The 24,219-nt window shown below is 45.8% G+C and overlaps 1 protein-coding gene across 1 annotated transcript; it reads left to right on the top strand.

Moving 5' to 3' along the window:
• The first annotated feature begins 12,306 nt into the window (after positions 1–12,306).
• Positions 12,307–20,170, top strand: LOC124673539 (zealexin A1 synthase-like). Its single transcript, XM_047209600.1, has 2 exons — positions 12,307–13,221; positions 19,538–20,170. The coding sequence occupies exons 1-2, from the start codon at positions 12,307–12,309 to the stop codon at positions 20,168–20,170; spliced, it is 1,548 nt and encodes a 515-aa protein (XP_047065556.1).
• Positions 20,171–24,219: the final 4,049 nt, after the last annotated feature.

Raw genomic sequence — 24,219 nt, 5'->3', positions numbered from 1 at the left:
TAACCTATTAACAAGATGCCGAAGTGCCGATTCTTGTTTTCTGCTGTTTTTGGTTTCGAAATCCTAGTAACGAAATATTCTCGGAATCGGACGAAATCAACGCCCAGGTTCCTATTTTGCCCGGAAGCATCCAGAACACCCGAGAGTCGCCAGAGGGGGGCCACACAGGCCCCAGATGATAGGCCAGCGCGGCCCACCCCCTGGCCGCGCCGCCTTATGGTGTCATCGCCTCGTTGACCCTCCGACTCCGCCTCTTCGCCTATATAAAGGTCCCAGACCTAAAACCTCGATACGGAAAAGCCACGGGACGAGAAACCTTCCAGAGCCGCCGCCATCGCGAAGCCAAGATCTGGGGGATAGGAGTCTCTGTTCCGGCACGCCGCCGGGACGGGGAAGTGCCCCCGGAAGGCGCCTCCATCGACACCACCGCCATCTCCATCAACGCTGCTGGCTCCCATGAGGAGGGAGTAGTTCTCCATCAAGGCTCGGGGCTGTACCGGTAGCTATGTGGTTCATCTCTCTCCTATGTACTTCAATACAATAATCTCATGAGTTGCCTTACATGATTGAGATTCATATGATGATGCTTGTAATCTAGATGTCGTTATGCTAGTCAAGTGAATTTTACTTATGTGATCTCCGGAGACTCCTTGTCCCACGTATGTAAAGGTGACAGTGTGTGCACCGTGTGGGTCTCTTAGGCTATATTTCACAGAATACTTATTCACTGTTATGAATGGCGTAGTGAAGTGCTTATTTATATCCCTTTATGATTGCAATGTGTTATGTATCACAATTTATCCATGTGCTACTCTAGTGATGTTATTAAAGTAGTTTTATTCCTCCTGCACGGTGTAATGGTGACAGTGTGTGCATCCGTGTTAATACTTGGCGTAGGCTATGATTGTGATCTCTTGTAGATTATGAAGTTAACTATTGCTATGATGGTATTGATGTGATCTATTCCTCCTACATAGTGTGAAGGTGACAGTGTGCATGCTGTGTTAGTACTTGGTTTAGTCGTGTTGATCTTTCATGCACTCTAAGGTTATTTAAATATGAACATTGAATTGTGGAGCTTGTTAACTCCGGCATTGAGGGTTCGTGTAATCCTACGCAATGTGTTCATCATCCAACAAGAGAGTGTAGAGTATGCATTTATCTATTACTGTTATGTGATCAATGTTGAGAGTGTCCACTAGTGAAAGTGTAATCCCTAGGCCTTGTTCCTAAAATACTTGCTATCGCTGCTTGTTTACTTGTTTCTTGCGTTACTACTCTTGCGTTACTACTTGCTTATACTTATTCATACCACCTGTATTTCACTATCTCTTCGCCGAACTAGTGCACCTATTAGGTGTGTTGGGGACACAAGAGACTTCTTGCTTTGTGGTTGCGGGGTTGCATGAGAGGGATATCTTTGACCTCTTCCTCCACGAGTTCGATAAACCTTGGGTGATCCACTTAAGGGAAACTTGCTGCTGTTCTACAAACCTCTGCTCTTGGAGGCCCAACACTGTCTACAAGAATAGAAGCTCCCGTAGACATCAGCGTGCATTGTACCGCAGCGGCTGGATCCGCCGAGAAAACCAGCTCAATGTGAGCTGAGTTCCGGTTAGCCCGTCGTGGACTAACCAAGAGATCCTTCGTGCAGCTTTTTCCAATATCGGAAACTGGGCGAGGGTGCGAACGAAGCTCCAGCTGTCGCGTTCTTCCGGAGCCTTGTTGATGAATTTGGGCAGTCCATCGTGGACACCCGGAACCGTAATATTCTTCACGTAGAACCATCCGGCGTTCCAGTACCGGACGGACTCGTGGGAGGAGTGAGGTGGATACATACGACCAGGTCGGAGCATGAAGGTTGATACGTCTCCGACGTATCGATAATTTCTTATGTTCCATGCCACATTATTGATGATATCTACATGTTTTATACACATTATATGTCGTATTTATGCATTTTCCGGCACTAACCTATTAACGAGATGCCGAAGAGCCGATTCTTTGTTTTTCTGCTGTTTTTGGTTTCAGAAATCCTAGTAAAGAAATATTCTCGGAATTGGACGAAATAAACGCCCAGGGTCCTATTTTTGCACGAAGCTTCCAGAAGTCCGAGGGAGAGTCGAAGTGGGGCCACGAGGTGGCGACACACCAGGGCGGCGCGGCCCAGGCCCCGGCCGCGCCGGCCTGTGGTGTGGGCCCCTCGTGACGCCCCTTACCTGCCCTTCCGCCTACAAATAGCCTTCGTCGCGAAACCCCGGTGCCGAGAGCCACGATACGGAAAACCTTGCGAGACGCCGCCGCCGCCAATCCCATCTCGGGGATTCCGGAGATCACCTCCGGCACCCTGCCGGAGAGGGGAATCATCTCCCGGAGGACTCTTCACCGCCATGGTCGCCTCCCGAGTGATGAGTGAGTAGTTCACCCCTGGACTATGGGTCCATAGCGGTAGCTAGATGGTTGTCTTCTCCTCATGTGCTTCATTGTCGGATCTTGTGAGCTGCCTAACATGATCAAGATCATCTATCCGTAATTCTATATGTTGTGTTTGTCGGGATCCGATGGATAGAGAATACTATGTTATGTTGATTATCAATCTATTACCTATGTGTTGTTTATGATCTTGCATGCTCTCCGTTATTAGTAGAGGCTCTGGCCAAGTTTTTGCTCTTAACTCCAAGAGGGAGTATTTATGCTCGATAGTGGGTTCATGCCTCCATTAAATGCGGGACGGTGACGAGAAAGTTCTAAGGTTGTGGATGTCTTTGTTGCCACTAGGGATAAAACATTGATGCTATGTCCGAGGATGTAGTTATTGATTACATTACGCACCATACTTAATGCAATTGTCCGTTGTTTTGCAACTTAATGCTGGAAGGGGTTCGGATGATAACCTGAAGGTGGACTTTTTAGGCATAGATGCATGCTTGGATAGCGGTCTATGTACTTTGTCGTAATGCCCAATTAAATCTCACAATATTCATCATATCATGTATGTGCATTGTTATGCCCTCTCTATTTGTCAATTGCCCGACTGTAATTTGTTCACCCAACATGCTATTTATCTTATGGGAGAGACACCTCTAGTGAACTGTGGACCCTGGTCCATTCTTTTACATCGAATACAATCTACTGCAATACTTGTTCTACTTGTTTTACTGCAAACAATCATCATCCACACTATACATCTAATCCTTTGTTACGGCAAGCCGGTGAGATTGACAACCTCACTTGTTTCGTTGGGGTAAAGTACTTTGGTTGTGTTGTGCGGGTTCCACGTTGGCGCCGAAATCCCTGGTGTTGCGCCGCACTACATCCCGCCGCCATCAACCTTCGACGTGCTTCTTGACTCCTACTCGGTTCGATTAAACGTTGGTTTCTTGCGAGGGAAACTTGCTACTGTGCGCATCACACCTTCCTCTTGGGGTTCCCAACGGACGTGTCAACTACACGCATCAAGCAAATTTACGGCGCCGTTGCCGGGGAGATCAAGACACGCTGCAAGGGGAGTCTCCACAATCCAATCTCTTTACTTTGTTTTTGTCTTGCTTTATTTTATTTACTACTTTGTTTGCTGCACTTATATCAAAACACAAAAAAATTAGTTGCTAGTTTTACTTTATTTACTGTCTTGCACTCTATATCGAAAAACACAAAAAAATTTAGTTACTTGCATTTACTTTATCTAGTTTGCTTTATTTACTACTGCTAAAATGAGTAATCCTGAAGTTGAAGTTCGTTCGTTTAAGCAACAAGGGGGAGAATGTTTAAAAGATGCTTGGTATAGAATTAGTGATGCCCATAATAGGTGCACTAAGAAACACTCCACCACTATCCTACTCAGAAATTTTTATGTTGGTATCTCTAGCTGGAATAGGTATGTTCTCGATTGTCTTGCGGGAGGTAACTTCCTAGGCGCTCCTGCTTTAGAAGCTAGTTGCATTATTGAGTGTTTATTTGGAATACCACCTGTTAATGAAGTTAAAATTGAAACCTCTCTTGAAGATGTTATGAAAAAATTGGAAACCATAGAGAAAAATTTCCCAAGTGTTGAAACTAAATTGGAAATGTTACTTGATAAAACTGATGAACTTGATAAATCCTTAGGAGGAATTGATGAAAGAATTAGTTTCCTAGGAACTTGTGTTGTCCATGATAATCAAATCAATAGGATTAGCGAACTTGAAAAAGCTATGGGAACTTTGGGTTCAACTTTTTCTTCTCTAAAGTTTAGAGAGAAAGCTTATGTGGGTAAGGAGCAAAAGTTTATGTATGTCTCTAAAGTGCCTAAACCAAAGAAATATTATTATAGGCCTAAAATTGACAAATCCCTTAGTACCACTACAGATGGGGGAGCTTATGATGTCAATGCTCCATCTCTTGATAATACTTGATATACACTTTCTGCGCCTAGCTGAAAGGCGTTAAACAAAAGCGCTTATGGGAGACAACCCATGTTTTTACTACAGTATTTTTGTTTTGAATTTGAGTCTTGGAAGTTGTTTACTACTGTAGCAACCTCTCCTTATCTTAGTTTTGTGCTTTGTTGTGCCAAGTAAAGTCTTTGATAGTAAGGTTCATACTAGATTTGGATTGCTGCGCGGTAACAGATTTCTTTCTTTGTCACGAATTTTGACCTGCCTCTCTGTAGGTAGCTCAGAAAAATATGCCAATTTATGTGCGTGATCCTCAGATATGTATGCAACTTTCATTCAATTTGGGCATTTTCATTTGAGCAAGTCTGGTGCCTCGATAAAATCCATCTTTACGGACTGTTCTGTTTTGACAGATTCTGCCTTTTATTTCGCATTGCCTCTTTTGCTATGTTGGATGAATTTCTTTGATCCATTAATGTCCAGTAGCTTTATGCAATGTCTAGAAGTGTTAAGAATGATTATGTCACCTCTGAACATGTTAATTTTTATTATGCACTAACCCTCTAATGAGTTGTTTCGAGTTTGGTGTGGAGGAAGTTTTCAAGGATCAAGAGAGGGAAATGATGCAATATGATCAAGGAAAGTGAAAGCTCTAAGCTTGGGGATGCCCCGGTGGTTCACCCCTGCATATATTAAGAAGCCTCAAGCGTCTAAGCTTGGGGATGCCCAAGGCATCCCCTTCTTCATCGACAACACTATCAGGTTCCTCCCTCGAAACTATATTTTTATTCCATCACATCTTATGTACTTTGCTTGGAGCGTCGGTTTGTTTTTGTTTTTGTTTTTGTTTGAATAAAATGGATCCTAGCATTCATTGTGTGGGAGAGAGACACGCTCCGCTGTTGCATATGGACAAGTATGTCCTTAGGCTTTACTCATAGTATTCATGGCGAAGGTTGAATCTTCTTCGTTAAATTGTTATATGGTTGGAATCGGGAAATGCTACATGTAGTAATTCTAAAATGTCTTGAATAATTTGATACTTGGCAATTGTTGTGCTCATGTTTAAGCTCTTGCATCATATACTTTGCACCCATTAATGAAGAAACACCTAGAGCTTGCTAAATTTGGTTTGCATATTTGGTCTCTCTAAAGTCTAGATAATTTCTAGTATTGAGTTTTGAACAACAAGGAAGACGGTGTAGAGTCTTATAATGTTTACAATATGTCTTTTATGTGAGTTTTGCTGCACCGGTTCATCCTTGTGTTTGTTTCAAATAACCTTGCTAGCCTAAACCTTGTATCGAGAGGGAATACTTCTCATGCATCCAAAATCCTTGAGCCAACCACTATGCCATTTGTGTCCACCATACCTACCTACTACATGGTATTTCTCCGCCATTCCAAAGTAAATTGCTTGAGTGCTACCTTTAAATTTCCATCATTCGCCTTTGCAATATATAGCTCATGGGACAAATAGCTTAAAAACTATTGTGGTATTGAATATGTACTTATGCACTTTATCTCTTATTAAGTTGCTTGTTGTGCGATAACCATGTTTCGGGGACGCCATCAACTACTCTTTGTTGAATATCATGTGAGTTGCTATGCATGTCCGTCTTATCTGAAGTAAGGGAGATCTACCACTTTATTGGTTAGAGCATGCATATTGTTAGAGAAGAACATTGGGCCGCTAACTAAAGCCATGAATCATGGTGGAAGTTTCAGTTTTGACATATATCCTCAATCCCATATGAGAACACTAATTGTTGCTACATGCTTATGCATTAAAGAGGAGTCCATTATCTGTTGTCTATGTTGTCCCGGTATGGATGTCTAAGTTGAGAATAATCAAAAGCGAGAAATCAAAAATGCGAGCTTTCTCCTTAGACCTTTGTACAGGCGGCATGGAGGTACCCCTTTGTGACACTTGGTTAAAACATGTGTATTGCGATGATCCCGGTAGTCCAAGTTAATTAGGACAAGGTGCGGGCACTATTAGTATACTATGCATGAGGCTTGCAACTTGTAAGATATAACTTACATAATACATATGCTTTATTACTACCGTTGACAAAATTGTTTCTTGTTTTCAAAATAAAAGCTCTAGCACAAATATAGCAATCGATGCTTTCCTCTTTGAAGGACCTTTCTTTTACTTTTATGTTGAGTCGGTTCACCTATTTCTCTCCACCTCAAGAAGCAAACACTTGTGTGAAGCTGTGCATTGATTCCTACATACTTGCATATTGCACTTGTTATATTACTCTATGTTGACAATTATCCATGAGATATACATGTTATAAGTTGAAAGCAACCACTGAAACTTAATCTTCCTTTGTGTTGCTTCAATACCTTTACTTTGATTTATTGCTTTATGAGTTAACTCTTATGCAAGACTTATTGATGCTTGTCTTGAAGTACTATTCATGAAAAGTCTTTGCTTTATGATTCATTTGTTTACTCATGTCATTACCATTGTTTTGATCGCTGCATTCATTACATATGTTTACAATAGTATGATCAAGGTTATGATGGCATGTCACTCCGAAATTATCTTTGTTATCGTTTACCTGCTCGGGACGAGCAGGAACTAAGCTTGGGGATGCTGATACGTCTCCGATGTATCGATAATTTCTTATGTTCCATGCCACATTATTGATGATATCTACATGTTTTATACACATTATATGTCTTATGCATTTTCCGGCACTAACCTATTAACGAGATGCCGAAGAGCCGATTCTTGTTTTCTGCTGTTTTTGGTTTCAGAAATCCTAGTAAAGAAATATTCTCGGAATTGGACGAAATCAACGCCCAGGGTCCTATTTTTGCACGAAGCTTCCAGAAGTCCGAGGGAGAGTCGAAGTGGGGCCACGAGGTGGCGACACACCAGGGCGGCGCGGCCAGGCCCTGGCCGCGCCGGCCTGTGGTGTGGGCCCCTCGTGATGCCCCTTTACCTGCCCTTCCGCCTACAAATAGCCTTCGTCGCGAAACCCCCAGTACCGAGAGCCACGATACGGAAAACCTTACTGAGACGCCGCCGCCGCCAATCCCATCTCGGGGGATTCTGGAGATCACCTCCGGCACCCTGCCGGAGAGGGGAATCATCTCCCGGAGGACTCTTCACCGCCATGGTCGCCTCCGGAGTGATGAGTGAGTACTTCACCCCTGGACTATGGGTCCATAGCAGTAGCTAGATGGTTGTCTTCTCCTCATGTGCTTCATTGTCGGATCTTGTGAGCTGCCTAACATGATCAAGATCATCTATCTGTAATTCTATATGTTGTGTTTGTCGGGATCCGATGGATAGAGAATACTATGTTATGTTGATTATCAATCTATTACCTATGTGTTGTTTATGATCTTGCATGCTCTCCGTTATTAGTAGAGGCTCGGCCAAGTTTTTGCTCTTAACTCCAAGAGGGAGTATTTATGCTCGATAGTGGGTTCATGCCTCCATTAAATGCAGGACGAGTGACGGAAAGTTCTAAGGTTGTGGATGTGTTGTTGCCACTAGGGATAAAACATTGATTCTATGTCCGAGGATGTAGTTATTGATTACATTACGCACCATACTTAATGCAATTGTCTGTTGTTTTGCAACTTAATACTGGAAGGGGTTCGGATGATAACCTGAAGGTGGACTTTTTAGGCATAGATGCATGCTGGATAGCGGTCTATGTACTTTATCGTAATGCCCAATTAAATCTCACAATATTCATCATATCATGTATGTGCATTGTTATGCCCTCTCTATTTGTCAATTGCCCGACTGTAATTTGTTCACCCAACATGCTATTTATCTTATGGGAGAGACACCTCTAGTGAACTGTGGACCCTGGTCCATTCTTTTACATCGAATACAATCTAATGCAATACTTGTTCTACTGTTTTCTGCAAACAATCATCATCCACACTATACATCTAATCCTTTGTTACAGCAAGCCGGTGAGATTGACAACCTCACTCTGTTTCGTTGGGGCAAAGTACTTTGGTTGTGTTGTGCGGGTTCCACGTTGGCGCCGGAATCCCTGGTGTTGCGCCGCACTACATCCCGCCGCCATCAACCTTCGACGTGCTTCTTGACTCCTACTGGTTCGATTAAACCTTGGTTTCTTACTGAGGGAAACTTGCTACTGTGCGCATCACACCTTCCTCTTGGGGTTCCCAACGGACGTGTCAACTACACGCATCAAAGGTCATGCTCCCGCAGTTCACCATGGCCTTGTACTTCGTCTCTTTCTTCACCCGCAAGAAAAATTGCCATAGGCGGACGTCTGGGCGAATTCCGAGATGCCCTTCGCAAAGCGTCACGAAGTTCGAGAGGAGTAGATATGAGTTCGGACAGATATTGTGAGGTTGAAGTCCGTAAGTGGAAAGGATGGAGAGGAAGAATTCCGAATAGGGGAGCGACAGACCACGCTCAACCCAGGCTTTGGTCAGGACTCGTTCGTCCGCGTCTGGTTTGGGGACGTCGGAGTCACGCATGAAACTCCAATGCGAAGAAATCATGCCCTCATTTTGGAGGTCCCTTAGTTCCACATCCTTGGTTTCGCAAGGCCACCACTGTCCCTTCTCGCCTTCTCGAATCCGGGCCTTGGAAGCCTTCTTCGCTTCCTCCTCCTGCACCTTAGCAGCCATCCTAGCTTGTTCCTCAAGTTCTTCTTGGATTTCTTTGAGGGTGGGGATCCGGCCTAGTGCAGTGCTGGAAGAGGCGGAGAATGGTTGAGCTAATTTGATGTCGGAAACATATGGTGGCAAGAATGCAAGGGGCTCCGGACAGCTTGGTTCTAATGAGCTGGGTTCCGGACTATTCGGAGAACTACCAATGCATTTTGGTGAACTAGGCGACATGCTTCTGGCTGCACCCATGCAAACTAGTTTGAGTAGTCGGAATCTACACTAAGCTACTTCTTCTTCTACAAGACCGGCGCAGTTATCGTTAATGGCGCGGTGGTTCTTCGGAACGTCGGCGAGGATGGGGTTGCCGAACTTGAAGCGCTGAGCTTCCGATGACCACGGATCGGCGGCGGAGACGTTTTCCCGATCAAATGTGGGAATCTCAACTCGAGGAAGACCCTGGAGTGGCGGCGGGCAAAGCTCTCCGTGCGAAAGATCACCGGATATCAGATATGGCGGGCGGCGCTGCGGGAGGAAGAAGACGAAGTGGGGATTGTGGTGAAAGAATGTGAAAGTTACCGCGCGCGGGGGTATTTAGAGACCTCGCGCGGAGATTCTTGATTCGGATCCAACGATGGAAACGGAACGGTCACACCGTTGGATGGCTGACACGTGTCTTAGGTCAAAAACGGTAAAATGACGTGGAGGTAACTTAACTATGCGCTTCCGAAATTTTCGGCTAAAGATTTATATCTCCGAAAATTTAGCGCGGGAAAAGAGTAAATTGTGCGCGGGATAAGTGGAAACTCTGCTACATTGCCGTTACTGAAGAACAGATGATTTCCGAGAAGACGACGTCGGAAAGAAGTAAAGTTTGGAAGCTCTTCAAGATTCTCTTCGGATCTGAGTTAAATGAAGTCGGAAGAATGATGAATCTCGGAGAACTTCGGGGGCTACTGTTGTGGGTATACTTTATGGTTATATCAACGGCGTGGCCTTGATCCGGCAAGCCCGAGTGGCCCACAGATAGTGATGTGGCACGTTGCCCATCGGGCGGCCCAATTGCTGTAGATCCTGAAGGATGAAGTCCAGCTCAGGAGCGAGGAGCCGGATCCCAACCGACCTACGAAGGAGGCCGGATCCGTGGAGGCCCATAAGGTATCCGGATCCTGCACGACATAGATGGAAGGCGGATCCTTGACGGACACGGAAAGACATTGTACCGTAGTTAGGCAACTTGTATTCCGGCTAGGACTCTCCATGTAAACCCTAGATCTGTGCAACTTTATAAGCCGGATCCCGGGAGCCCTAGAGGCACAACCACAACTCACTGTAACAATACGAGAGCGCCGAGATAATTCCAGACAAGCAGCAGTAGGCCCTGTCTTCGAGCAGCTGTTCCGAAGCTGGGTAAATCGCGTACCACCGTCCTGAGGACTCTCCGCCCTATGGCCCCTACTTCTTCTCCCCCTTGTGAGGATCCCTCCTCCAGGGTACCGTCGAATAGGCAACGACACTTCCCGTCCCGCTTCCAAGTGCTTCACGCGCATGTTATTGATACTAGTATCATAGCAATCCTATTAACCTCTTCCTTCACGATGTCACACTTCGGTGCGGAGGAGGAGACGCGAAGGGATGGCGCTTCTAGTTTGTCGGCGCACGGAGCCACTCGCCTCAGCCAGTGCCCTTGCTTTCGCTGATGGCATCTTCTACATGTCGCTCTGATACCAAATATCGTTGCCGAACTTGCAAAGTGTGTATTTCTCTTAAGTTTCGACAGTAAGAATAGAGGAACAAGAACTAGTGGGAGAGAGGTTTTTGTGCGAGTGTAGAAACGTGTTACTTTTATGGTTCTGTTATTTTGCTTATAAAGGGTAACAAAGCAACTAACTAGCTAGAGCGCACGACCCGATTCAGAGTTTAGGGTTTAGGGTTAACAGTAGAAGATCTATGGACCAGGCAAAGACTATGGCAATGGAGCGAGCTGAAGGGGCGCCGCCGTTCTAGCCCCTTCATCACTGGAACTAGGCAGAACTTATCGAAGTAGAGCTTGTTGTATTAGATGGATGGGAAGTCATCACGTTAAGACCCCAAAGGGCCAACGCAACAGAAAACAACCATCGCCAATTATGAGAACCGTAGATCAGAAGAGCTAAACCTGAAAACACACTAATAAACACGAAAAGAGACCGGATCCCAGCAGATACGCAGACACAAACCTCTACACCCACGGCGCTACGGGCACCAACCGAGATTGTGTCTTATTACAAGATCTGAAGAAATGCGCAGTGGGTTTTGGCTAACAGATATGGATATATATTGTCGCCGTGGTGAACAAACAGATGGAATGGGTAGACTTAAGTTGGGGATGGATGTACGCCGAAGGATGCAGAGGAGGGAAGGTGAACTAGAAAGAACTCACGGGACACCATTTTCTACCCAGGTTCAGATCCCTCGTGAGGAGGTAAAACACTTACTCCTACTTGTCTGAGTGTATATATATATCGAGGTGAAAACACCACAACAATGTGCTCCTTGAGTTGTGTTTCTAGAGTTGGACGAAGGTCTATCTACTAAGAGAATGATAGTTGGATCAATTGTCCCGTGCAAGGGACTCACTGCACCCCCTTATATAGTGGGGGGCAGGTTAGAAGGGAAAAACCCTAGCATGGGATAAAGCCACTATCTAAGGCCACAAAGTCGTCACTGCCCCTCCAAGGAGCTTTCATCTTGTCTGCAAGATATCCTCGATGGGACTTCGCCTTCTGTACTTGCGCTGCTGACCACTATGCACTCTGTCAGCGGCATGGTCAGACGCACTGTTAAAATGTAGCGATGTGCCTTCCCTGATGATGCGATTCTTTCGTGATTATAGTTACATGACATGAGCGCTGACTTTAGAGCCCAGCATATGACCGTTGGCCCTATGCCGGTCCTTAGTTGCCTTCCGCTAGGTATGTCGGTTCTTCCTTCTTCAACTTGTTCTTTATGATCTGGTTCAACTTGACATAACCGACTTTGGCTATGTCGGCTCCCCTTATGCCGGCATAGCTATGCCGGTCATCCTATGCCGGATTTCCATAATCCGGTCAACCCTTAATCTGGTCAACTTTACTTGCAAACCAGATTATCTGACTTACCTTAGTAAGCCGGTATTGTAGAGTTAACTCGACCATTAGGCCATACCCTTCGTCTACAGGGTTCATCCCTTGACATATATCTAGGTATAGGGTCCCTTGATCAGGTGTATGCTCATTAATATCAGAGCATACGGGTTTGTTTGTGAAGCTGCCTGCTGGCTGCTGCCATGGAAGTAAGGCCTTACATGGAAGGGTGCTTGAGCTTGTGTCTCATAGTCCTATCCACGCTTCTGGCACTTTGGTTTATCAAGCTCTCCACCCACAAGATCAAGCTAGCAAAAAAGCTTCCTCCTGGCCCATGGACTCTCCCAATCATCGGCAGTCTCCACCACCTCGTGAGCGCCCTCCCGCACCGCAGGATGGCAGATCTGTCTCGCCGGCACGGGCCGCTGATGCATCTCAAGCTAGGCGAGGTTCACACGGTGGTGGTCTCCAGCGCTGAGGTAGCGGAGGTGGTACTCAAGACCAACGACCTCGTGTTCGCCAGCCGCCCGAGGAGCGTGATGCTTGACATCGCCTCTAATGGTGGAAAGGGCATGGCCTTCGCCCCTTACGGAGAGCGTTGGCGTCAGATGCGCAAGCTCTGCATCGTGGAGCTCCTCAGTTCCAAGCAGGTGAAGCGCATGGATGGCATCAGGGCCGAGGAGGTCGGCAGACTCATCGGCACCATCGCTGCCTCGGCCGGCGCCACCATCAACGTCAGCGAGAAGGTAGCGGCGCTGACCCACGACCTTGTGTCGCTGGCAGTTTTTGGCCACAAATTCGCGCAGCAGAAGGAGTACCTCCGCGAGTTCGACCAAATGATGACACTCCTGGGCGGCTCCTCTGGCCTTGTCGACCTCTTCCCGTCATCCCGGCTGGTGCGGTGGATCAGCAACGGCGAGCGACACATGAGAGCGAGCTGCGTCCGTATCCAGCGTATCATCTCCGATATTGTTGAGGGGCGCAAGGCCGCGCGAGCTGCGCGCGATGGCGACTTCAGCACCGGCGGGGAGGACCTGCTGGACGTGCTCATCAGGCTGCAGGAGGAGGATTCGCTGCCTTTAGCGATTACCACAGAGACTATCGGCGCCATCTTGTTTGTGAGTACTTCTTTCGTGTTGATCTGAATTATTAGCGTTGCGCTGCTAGATTTATACTCTATAATAGTGTATTTGCTTGTGTGCTCTTTTTTTTTTGTCTTTTTTGACACTAAATGTTGCTTATTTTCGTAATTCGAAGGACGAATGAGGTTAGTCGAAATATTTACACTAAATGTATAACTCCGTTAGACCTTAGCCAAAAGTACTATTTTAATCACCTTCAAAAAAATCAGAAATGCACTTTTAATCTCAAGTGCATATGCTTTCTTTACCCAGCAAACATATTTCAAATACTAAAAACATTAGGAATTTTTTTTTGGCCCGTACATCTCCACATTTTATGTGCTGGCTTAAGGTTTCTTAAAAAACTTGACGTTTTCGTAGTCTGTGTAAAAAGACAAAAAATCTTAAATTTTTTTTTTTGCACATGCCATGTAAAAACAAATTCTTCAAACGACTTCGTGAGCACGTAAGATATGAATATGTATGCGCAACGATTTTATTTGAAATATTCTGATAATATATTTAAAATCTATTTTTTTCGAGGTTGTTTAAAATGTATTTTAAATAAAAAAAAGCATATGCAGCCAACAGAAAAAATGCCATGTTCAAAAATAAATATACAGTACAACATTATAATTGAAGGTGTATTTGGGCCCAATGCAAACAGCGCATAGCAGTACGCGTTTGCATTATCTTCAGTTTCTTTTTTTATGTGCTTGTGGCATGCATAATTTATTATTTATTTCCTGACAACACTAAAATATGAACACTCTACGACAAGCTCCTGTTATTCTAATGAGAGAATTCCTTATTTGACCCTGGCTGAAATTTGCCTTTCTTTTTTGGCCCTGGCAAGTTTTTTCTTCCTTTCTTGACACACAAAGTTTGGTTGGTTCCTTATTTGACCCTCTAGTATAATTTAATCACTAACGGTGTTAGGCGGATGTCTAAGATGACACTTTTGCCCCTGTTGTAATATGTGACGAAATGACACTGAAAAAGCTATGATAATGTTGTTACCGAACACATGACGATTTGAATTGGAAAACTTAGCTCGCATTATAAAAATTCAATATTTGATAAAATCTCCCCTGTAACTAGATGACACACAGTTCACATATAAATATATAATGCTTAACACAACATGTACAAGTTCCAAAACTATAGAAATGGATAGATATCACCACCAGGGAATACGTACACCAGACGTATGGTCACATACTCACATTATCACATACATGCTGCCAAGTTCAGAAAGTTCACTCAAACGGCACAGTACAAGTACACACCTTATCACATACATGCTGCCAAGTTCAGAAAGTTCACTCAAACAGGTAAAATGCATCCATGACCATGCCAAGTCCACAGTGTAAAATGCATCCACGGCCATGCCCAGCGCTGGCAAGGGCGACAGTCGTGTGACGCCGGAGAGGCGCTGCATCTCGAGAGCGGCCTCCACGAAGAGGCGCTGCTTTTCGCGCATGGTCGCCGCTGGGCGTAGGCTGGGGTCGTCGTTCCCGAAGTCGTCGCTGACGCCGCCGTCTCCCCAAGGTTCTCGGCCTAAATTGCTGACAAGAACCGAGCTGCTCAGATCCAATCCGCCACAGAAATCAAAATAAACGAAAATACAGTTCGAGGCAAGAGGCGGACGGACGAAGCAGGAAACCATCCGCGCCCAAAGCCGTAGCCCCGCTCGCCGGAGAGCTCGCAGATGGAAGCTCCGCCGCCACCCCTAGTCCCTCTGCAGTGACCTTCCGCCGCCGTGCTCGGGTCTCCATTCACCGCTGCAGCATCTTCCGTGGCCGTGCCCACTTCTCCATCCGAGCCCAAAGCTGTAGCACCTTCCGCCGCCGGATCAACAGGGGGTCGGGGCGGTCGAGCGTTCCCTTTCTTTTTTCCTTATTTCTTTCAGCGAGCAATCTACAGGGGTTATACAAGTCCGGCAAAAAAATGTTTGACGGAAGTAGCTAACTGAATTGATGGTAGGGCTCAATAAGGAACCAACCAAATTTCGTATGTCAAGAAAGGAAGAGAAAATTTACCAGGGCCAAAAAAAAAAGGCAAACTTTAGCAAAAGCCAAATAAGGAATTCTCTCTATTCTAATTGCCTCTGACGTGTACCTACATTGGTAGTTACAGTGACAAAGTGAATCCTTGTCGGTGTTGTCACTAACTTTTGGTGTTGTACTCAGTTAGCCAGATTACTAACCTTCCTTCGCAGAACCTAAATCATAAGGGCATGTACAATGGTAGAGAAGGCATATCTTCTTTTATCACGCCACATCAGCTAGGGAGGGCATTAGATATAAAGCATACAATGCATTATCTCTTACAGCCATCTCTAGCAATTAATATGAATAATTCAATTTTTATCTAAAGGAAGGTATGTGATACAATGGAGAAAATGGTCTTCCCTTATTTCCTAAGAGATGGTCACTTAGCTAAGAAAAGATAACCTTCTCTCTCTTTATTCTCTCTCCTCCAACTAAGCAAAAATCTGACGTGGCATCTCTAAGGGAAGGCTGACATCACCCGATTGTACATGCCCTAACATTTCATTTACTATATTTATCTCTTAGCACTGTATAGGTGATTAGACCAATTGTGGAAATTAAAGCCAACATGACATGATATTCAAATTTGCTACTCTCTCCGTCCCAGATCACATGCCGGGTTTGCGTGTATCCCTAGGTTGCCTATTTGACCAACATAATATCAATCGTATAGTACAAAAATTATATCATTAGAAAGTAGAATATCTAATCTTTCTAATGGTATATATTTTATAATATAGATTTTGTATTATGTTGACAAAATTTACGTCCTAGAAATATGTGCAAACACTATGAACCAGGACGGAGGTAGTAGAAAAAAGGGCGTTCTAACTATGAGGGCGACGCGCATTCCATCTCTGATGACACGTGGTGCAACCTTCTTAATTTCTCTCCCGCGCGCCATTACACGTCTACTGAGTCAGCTTTTGAGGAAATATGATTACCCGTGTCAACAGGCTATCATGAGTATTATCCTCAGCTCTAAGAGGTGTGTCATTAGTGAGAGACAGTTTATCAGTGTTGGTAGCATAGTAAGCAGGAAACAGGGTCCACGCCACATTCCGCGACCTAGGGTCGATCAACCCAGAATGAGGGTCGGGAACGGCAGCGGGTCTACGTGGTTCGATGGCCAGGTCATGAACTCATGATCCCGTTCGATCTCTGCTGACTCGTAATGAGTATCCAAGATTGGATTGCGTAACACTGCCTAGCCAATATTTTGGAGTTGACCGAGGGCTTAGGCGTCCATTTGGATTGACGCCAAGTTTTCAGATCCATGCCAAGTTTTTGGTCATCGCATTCATTTCTACAGCCAACTCTAGGGCGAACCGACGGCGGCATAAACCTACGCCAAATATTTGGTACGCCCCATTTTGGTAGGCCTCGCGTGGGCGTCATCCAAACAGCCCCTACAAACTAGGAATCCCCACCGCAGTACGCTATCTCCGTCCCGCGTACTACAGCCGTCAACTAGATCGTCTCAGTCTCATGTCGCCGCCGTTGCATGAGAAGTCACTAGGGGATGTCGTGCGTCTGCTACACCGCTGGACCTACGCGCTGGAGGGTGGAGGCCAGAGTCGCTGGACTAGGACAGATGAGGGATTTGGTGTTGGTGGTGATGTCAGGAAGAAGAAGATGAGATGCGTATTCGATTTCTGGAGTGAACCGACATAGTACTGGCCATGTAGGCTTTAGGTGGGCTTACGCTGAAACACCCAAATTTTATTTGGATACTCCAGATAAAAGAAAAACTTGTAATTCTAGCGGGATTTTTCACTCCAGGAAAAATTAAGGAAAAATCGTAGGATCGAAATGGGGCCATCGCGAGAATTAAGTGGATAGCGATCCATGTTCCGAATAAGCGTACCGAAGATGTATACCCCTCATCGAACCTCGTTCACTCGAATGGCGATCCTCAACCCCGTTTCTCGACCCGGTCGACCCGGACTTCTGGCAACTATGGTTGGTAGAGAGGGCACTGCTTTCGAACAAGTTGTGCACTGCATCGGTAAGTATAGCCCTGCCTCCAAGTAGGCAATCCAATGCGTTGGTGGGTAGAGCATGCAATGAACTGCGTCGGTAGTCACTAGGTAATGAAATATTTTTTCATATGGTATCTCCAATTATCATATTTGTTGAAATTCTTTTCTAAAGGTTTAGTCAAACTTTACTTGGTTTTACCTTTTTTATAAAAAAAAATGCCTTAAGCTTTAGAACGGAGGTAGTATGTGGTTTCATGCATTGTGACAGTTATAATGTTGTAGATCGCATCTTGTCTTGGGGTATGTGATAATTATTATGGTAATATACACTACTAGGAAAAGGGCTATAGCTGCACGAAATAGTGCCGGCGCACCATCATTGACGCGCGCCGGTGGCAAAATACCGCCGGCGAGCCATGTTAGGCCGCGCCGGCGAAGAACCTATACTGCCGGCGCACAAGAAAATTTAGTGCGCCGGGAATAAAATTCGAAGAAGTCTGGCCGGAAGCAAAAAAATCTGGGCACCTTACCCCCGGCGCACCTCTATGGTGGTGCGCCGGTGGTAGACAATTTACCACCAGCGCACCACCATAGAGGTGCGCCGGGGGTAAGATGCCTAGATTTTTCTCTCCACCCCCCCCCCACGGGAATCGCCTTTTCAATTTTCAAAAAAATAAAAGAAAATGATAGAAAATTCAAAAAATAAAATCCTTTCAACTGCCCATGTATTATGTAATCTAGCTTTCATCAAAAATTGAAAAAATGAATTTCGATATATTATGCAAAATGGCGGTAAAACGGGTTTTCTGGTTGCATACGACCTCCGATGAAAAACTTTTTTATATCAAAATTGACCTACGCGAAATTTCCTATTCGATTTCAACTGCCTACGGCCGTTTGGACAAAAAATGGATCCGTCAATTGGAAAACAGAAACAGGACTTTTTTCAAGTTTAAGATTTGGGTGAAAAAAATAAAAAATTTACCCCCGGCGCACCACCATACTAGGTGCGCCGGCGGTAAGCTGTACTATATATTCATGCCGGCCCTCCTCCCTCTTCTCTTTCCTCACTTCTCCCCCTTCTTCTCTTTCCCTCCTCCTCTTCTCCTTGCAATACTCACCGACGGCCTCCTCCTCCTACTACTCCGGTGACCTCCTACTACTCCGGCTCCGATGACCTCCTCCTCCTCCTCCTCCTCCGGTAATCTCCTCCACCTCGGGGCTCTACCTCCATCTCCGGCCTTCTCCTTCTCCTCCTCCTCCTCTTCCACCACCTCCACCTCCGGCCATCTTCTCCTCCTCCTCCTCCTCCTCCTCCTCCTCTCCTAAACCACAACCACCACCTCCGGCCTCATCCTCCTCCTCCTCCTCCTCCTCCTAAACCACCACCACCTCCGGCCTCATTCTCCTCCGGCGCGGCAACGACGACAAGGCGACGCACGGCCACTGTTTTCGAGGACCCGAGCTAGATGAACCCGAGCTAGATCTAGATCTAGATCTAGATCTGGATCGGGCTTTTTTTTGAATTTCGAAAAATCGTACCGCCGGCGCACCAGGCCTGGTTCGCCGGGGATAATTCATGTTGCTGCTGGCGCACCAGCTGGTGCACCGGCGGTAACTTGTTACCACTGGCCTGTTCGCACCGGCGGGCTCTGGTGCGCCGGCAATAGCCGTTTTTGGTGCGCTGGCAATAAGGCTTTTCCTTGTAGTGATAGCTAGTTACCACCACATTCTATTTTTCATTTATTATCATATCAAGTCACAAAACGTCTTGGGGTAGTGTGTATTGTTACTACATATGTACTCCCACTTTGCCGAACTCTCGGGGGAGCACGCACCCCACTGCATGCATCGCGTCTTAGGCTCCATTACATGCCTCTCATTACTGCTACGCCATGGATCGCGCTGTAGACTCCAGTAACCCTCCTTCTGTTGTATCCTAACCATTGACAAGGTGGAGGTCCTCATCATCGGTGAGTGTCCATGGTCGACTCATCTTTTGTCCCCCTATTTTCTTTAAACATTCATGTGCAACAATTGCTTTCGGGACTAGATGGAATCTGTGGATATGCCAGGACATTGGCGCTCACCGGCCTCCACCCCCCCTCGCCCCCGCTACCCACTTCCCCCGGGAGTCATCTCCGCTAGTATACTTGTATGTTTGGTCGTGACATGGCAGCAAGTGAATATATATTTCTATTATTGCATATAAATGTACTAAATTATAACTATCACCAACATCATTATTATTATATATTCCATAATTGGTGTTTTCAGGATATGTTTGGTGCTGCCATGGGAACCACAACAACTGCTCTGGAGTGGGCCATGTCAGAACTTATCAGGCATCCCGAAGCTATGGCTAAGGCACAACAAGAGGTCCGGGCATTGCTAGGTGAAGACAAATTAGTCATTACAAATGGTGACCTTACTGAAGCTCATTACATGCGAATGGTCATCAAGGAGGTCCTTAGGTTGCATCCACCTGCTCCTCTTCTCCTCCGTACAACAATGGAGGACTGCAAAATTATGGGTTATGATATCCTTCAAGGAACAAATGTAGCTATTAATATCTTCACAATTTCAAGGGATTCAAAGTATTGGAGAAATCCTGAAGAGTTTAAGCCTGAAAGGTTCGAGAACAAGAATGTGAACTACAACGGGACTTACTTTGAATTCATTCCATTTGGGGCTGGGCGTCGGCAATGCCCCGGGATTCAATTCAGCTCTTCAGTTGTGGAGATCACGTTGGCAAACTTCTTGTATCACTTTGACTGGAAACTCCCTGATGGGGCTAGCTTGGCTTTGTTTGACATGTCCGAGAAATTTCGGATGGCGCTCAGCAGAAGGTATCCCCTCCAGCTCACAGCTGTTCCACATGCGTGGTTGAAAGCTATTTCTTCAAATTGATACGAAGATCGCAATGTATGCTGAAATATCTACACCTCCGGCAGTAGCTTGTACCTTTACACATTAGAATAAGAGAAGGTTACTCCAAATATTATTTTATTGCTTGTATTGTTGTTCATGACCACATCTATTACATTGCAACACCGCATGATTGTAGTGGTCATTTTCTTTCGATAATGAGCGTTTTATTACTTAAAAAAGCAATTACATGCGGTCTCTGCATAATCAGGATGCACATAGCCGTTTATAGGTCACGAGTCTAAAGTGTAAAACGCCTAAGATGTAGGAGGGACTTCAATCCGTAGATTGCTGCCACCCATGTAGGGAAAATTTATTCCTCGCCGCAGGCTCCAACCGTGTAAAGATCTCTGTAAATACATCGCAGTTCTCCAATCGATGAAGAGGTAGCACAAATAGAGAATACATGTACATATGTAGATAACCTGCAAGATAGAGCATTTTTTATCGTTAAAAATCTTGTCATTTCTACATAGCCAAAGCGTCCAGATCATTGCAAGCGCCCCCACCCTAAGAAGCAATTTGAACCTTGAATCGATACCATGTAGCTAATTTCCAAAGACATTGGCCACAGTAGTCGGAGGATAAAGGCTAGACGCTACTTCGATGATTGACCATATAGATCTCGCAAACCGACAATGGAAGAAAAGGTGTTTGATAGTTTCGTCATGTTGACAGAAAATGCACCGAGTACTTCCATGCCAGTTACGCTTAACACGAATCTCTTTGGTGAGGATAACCCCCGATGAAGATACCATCCAAATATTTAGATTTTTAATGGTATTTTCATCTTCCAAAATTTTCTTATTATTATCAACTGGTACGATAGAGTGAAGGATCACATTATATAGGGAATCTACCGAGAAGGTGCTATCTACATGTAGATTCCACCTAATTTAGTCAGGTTCAGGCGATAGTTGTACAACTCTCAGACAATCTATTAGGGAATTCCATGCAAGTAGTCTTTGCCTAAACAAAACCCGTCTCAACGTCACATTCGGAGGTGAGGTAGCCATTATCGTAGCAATGGTATCACTTTTGCGACGAACAATACTATACAAAGCAGGATACTGTTCACATAAAGGTGCATTACCTAACCAAATGTCTTCCCAGAACCGTACCCGTGCTCTATTTTTGATTGAAAAAATACCATGGCAGAAAAAAAATTTCTTCACCGCCATGAGACCCGCTTAGAAATACTAATCTCTTGATTTCCAAATCACTTGGGATAACGCCTGATTGTAGTGGCCATGGGGATGAACTTATGGAAAAGTAACATACTACACGGGTAGGTGAGCTTCGCCGCACCGCTGCACATCCTTGTCGCACAGTGTGGCCATCCAATGCTGATAGCTCTTGGTCCATAAACACCTGCACGGAATGACGGAAAGATGGAGCAAACAAAAAAGTTATTCGTTAAATTTGAAAATGGAAAATCATATGGATCATATATGAATATAAATCACATGGGAATATAAACATGTAAGAAACAGTAAAAAAGAATAACATGTGGAGAAATGCAGTTGTACTTGCACACATGGGTACATTAGCTATCATGTCCTTCCATCCGCTCACGGTCTTTGAGATTTACAGAAGATTCTCTGAAATGAAATTTTGATTATGCATTTATGAAAGCTAAAAGCTAAATTGATTGGACGAAAAGGTTACGCTGCGACTGTATAGAGAGATTCCCTCAGGGTGTGTTTGGTAGCCCGGGTCAACAGAGAATCCCTCTCTCCCCTCATACATGCTCAGCTTAGCTATGATGAGCTGAGATTCTGGCGTGTGTTTGGCAGCTCGTCTGTCCTCATACGAGCTGAGTTGAGATATTGTTTGGCTGGTTTGTATGGGTTGAGATATTGTTTGGTCCAGATTTTACACAAAGGTCCTCGCACAAAAAAAAAGCAATCGGGTCCCTGGATCCATTCTTGCCCGGGTCCCTGCATCCATGGATCCGTGGCTGGCGCCCGAGGCTGGCGGCCTAGGCTGGCGGCGGTTGGTCGCCGTGGCTGGAGGTGGCCGGCGGCCGAGGCTGGAGGCGGTTGGGCGGCGGGAGCTTGGGCGGCAGGCCACAGAGGACGACGGGAGCTTGGGCGGCGATTTTCGGAGGCGGCGGCGAGCTACAGAGGACGACGGCCGGTGGGAGAGTAGGAGGGTCGGAGGAGGGCCGGCATGGGAGGAGGGGCGACCTGGGAGCATCTCAGGGGAGGAGGAGGAGGGCCGGGAGAGGAGACGCGAGAGGAGGAGGGCCGGGAGAGAAGACATGAGAGGAGGACGAGGGGAAAAATGAGGCGTCGGGTGGGGGTCTGGGGGTCTCGTGGGACCGGCAGAACAGTGTTTTGCGGGATGAACTCGTCCCGGATGAGTAGTGAAGCTCGATTTGAGCTTCGCTCTCGGGCAGGGCTCTCGCCCGTTTTTCGTATGAGTTGGGCAGTGGAGAGTTGGCCCGAGCCGACCTAACAAACAACTTCTCTTAGCAAAAGGTGGGTTGGGGAGGGAAAATCTGAGCTCCCCCGGTCTACCAAACACGCCCTCACTGCTTGTATGGGTTGGCTCTTGATCTAATCTTGATCAGAGGAGTCTTAGTTTACTACAAAGGTTAATTAGTTTTGGTCATGTCTGGCTTGGACAGGCACCATGAGTTGTAGCATTATCAGTTAATCCTGTACGACAGTTAGCTAGGTGAGTCTAGCCCGGTCTGAACTATAAAAGTAGGAAAATGTGTGCTAGTACGGGTTGTACTAGAAGTTCATGTACGATTAGGTCTAGTTTTTCTAGTCGGTTGGCCTAGGCTGGCCATACGTGTATATGTACACGTGAGGTTCTGTAATAAGAAGTTGTGAGTTGAGAAAAACAGAAAAGTAATAAAGAGAAGTTTATCGAGTGCTACACACACCCTTGGTGATAAATTTTTTGTTACCATGTGTTCGTCTAGTTTGATGTTATCAATCCGTGGTTGAACTCCAACAATTGATATCAGAGCGAGCCGAAAAATCTGAAATTGTGCTTGCTCCGGGAAGGTGACGCTATTAGCGCATCGGGGCGAGCGACCGTCGATCGGCGGAGTGACCAGGTAGAGACAGAGAGGATGGTGTCGTTAGCGAGGTGGTGGGCGATCATCTCTCAGCGGAGCGACACGGAGAAGATGGCAAGGTGAAGTCGTTGGCAAGGCGTCGGAGGCGGATGATCGTTCATGGAAGAGGTGGTGCCGAGGTGCAGTACTAGTAGTCTCATCAAGATCGTCTTCTGCGAGTTTCGTCAAGGTGGTCTTCAGAGAAGTGTGATGACTCAAAGAGTCAAGTGTGCGCACGTCTACACGTGCGGTTGTCGTCATCATCCGTGTGAGTCGTCTTGTGTCCAAGTGCTTGTCTCTGTGAGGATCGTTGTAGTTGATGCGTGTTGAGGTTGAGGGACTGTCCACAGGTAAGATGTATCACCATGGACGAAGACGCAAAAATAGGTTGGCGGGTAGCCGTTAGCGTGCCTTAACCAAGTCGTCTACGTGTCTCGACAAGAGGATCAATGTTAAGTGTGAAGGGGGCGGTAAATCATAACCGGAGTTTCTTCAATGAGGCCATGGCTCTACATGAGGCTGGAGTGGATGGAGTAGTTCACAAGATAGTCTGCATGTATTGCGTTAGGTTGGTCGGTGTGTTCACAGTTGCTAACGTGGGTGGATAGTCTGGATCATACATGAGTTGTTTCGTAAATTCTCCAAGTTAAAATTGAGGAGAGCCAGTTAACTTGTCCTGGAGCAAGGCCTAGACAAGACGCAGATATGGAAGAAGTCAAGATCAGAGGAGCACGAAGAGTCGTCATTCAATATTAGGGAGAAATTGTTGGATCTAATCTTGATTAGAGAAATCTTAATTTACTACAAAAGTTAATTAGTTTTGGTCATGCAAGAGCATCTCCAGCCGCGTTCCCAAAGCGTCCAATTTGGGCCGCGCCGGACAAAAAAACGTTTCCAGTCACATGCCCCAAAGTCTCTTTTTGTCCGACGCGGTCCAATACGGTGTCCGGCGCCCCGA

This window comes from Lolium rigidum, chromosome 7, assembly GCF_022539505.1.
Source record: "Lolium rigidum isolate FL_2022 chromosome 7, APGP_CSIRO_Lrig_0.1, whole genome shotgun sequence".
Taxonomy (NCBI): Eukaryota; Viridiplantae; Streptophyta; class Magnoliopsida; order Poales; family Poaceae; genus Lolium; species Lolium rigidum.
Note: the sequence above shows the minus strand (reverse complement) of the source record. Positions and strands in the feature narration are given on the sequence as shown.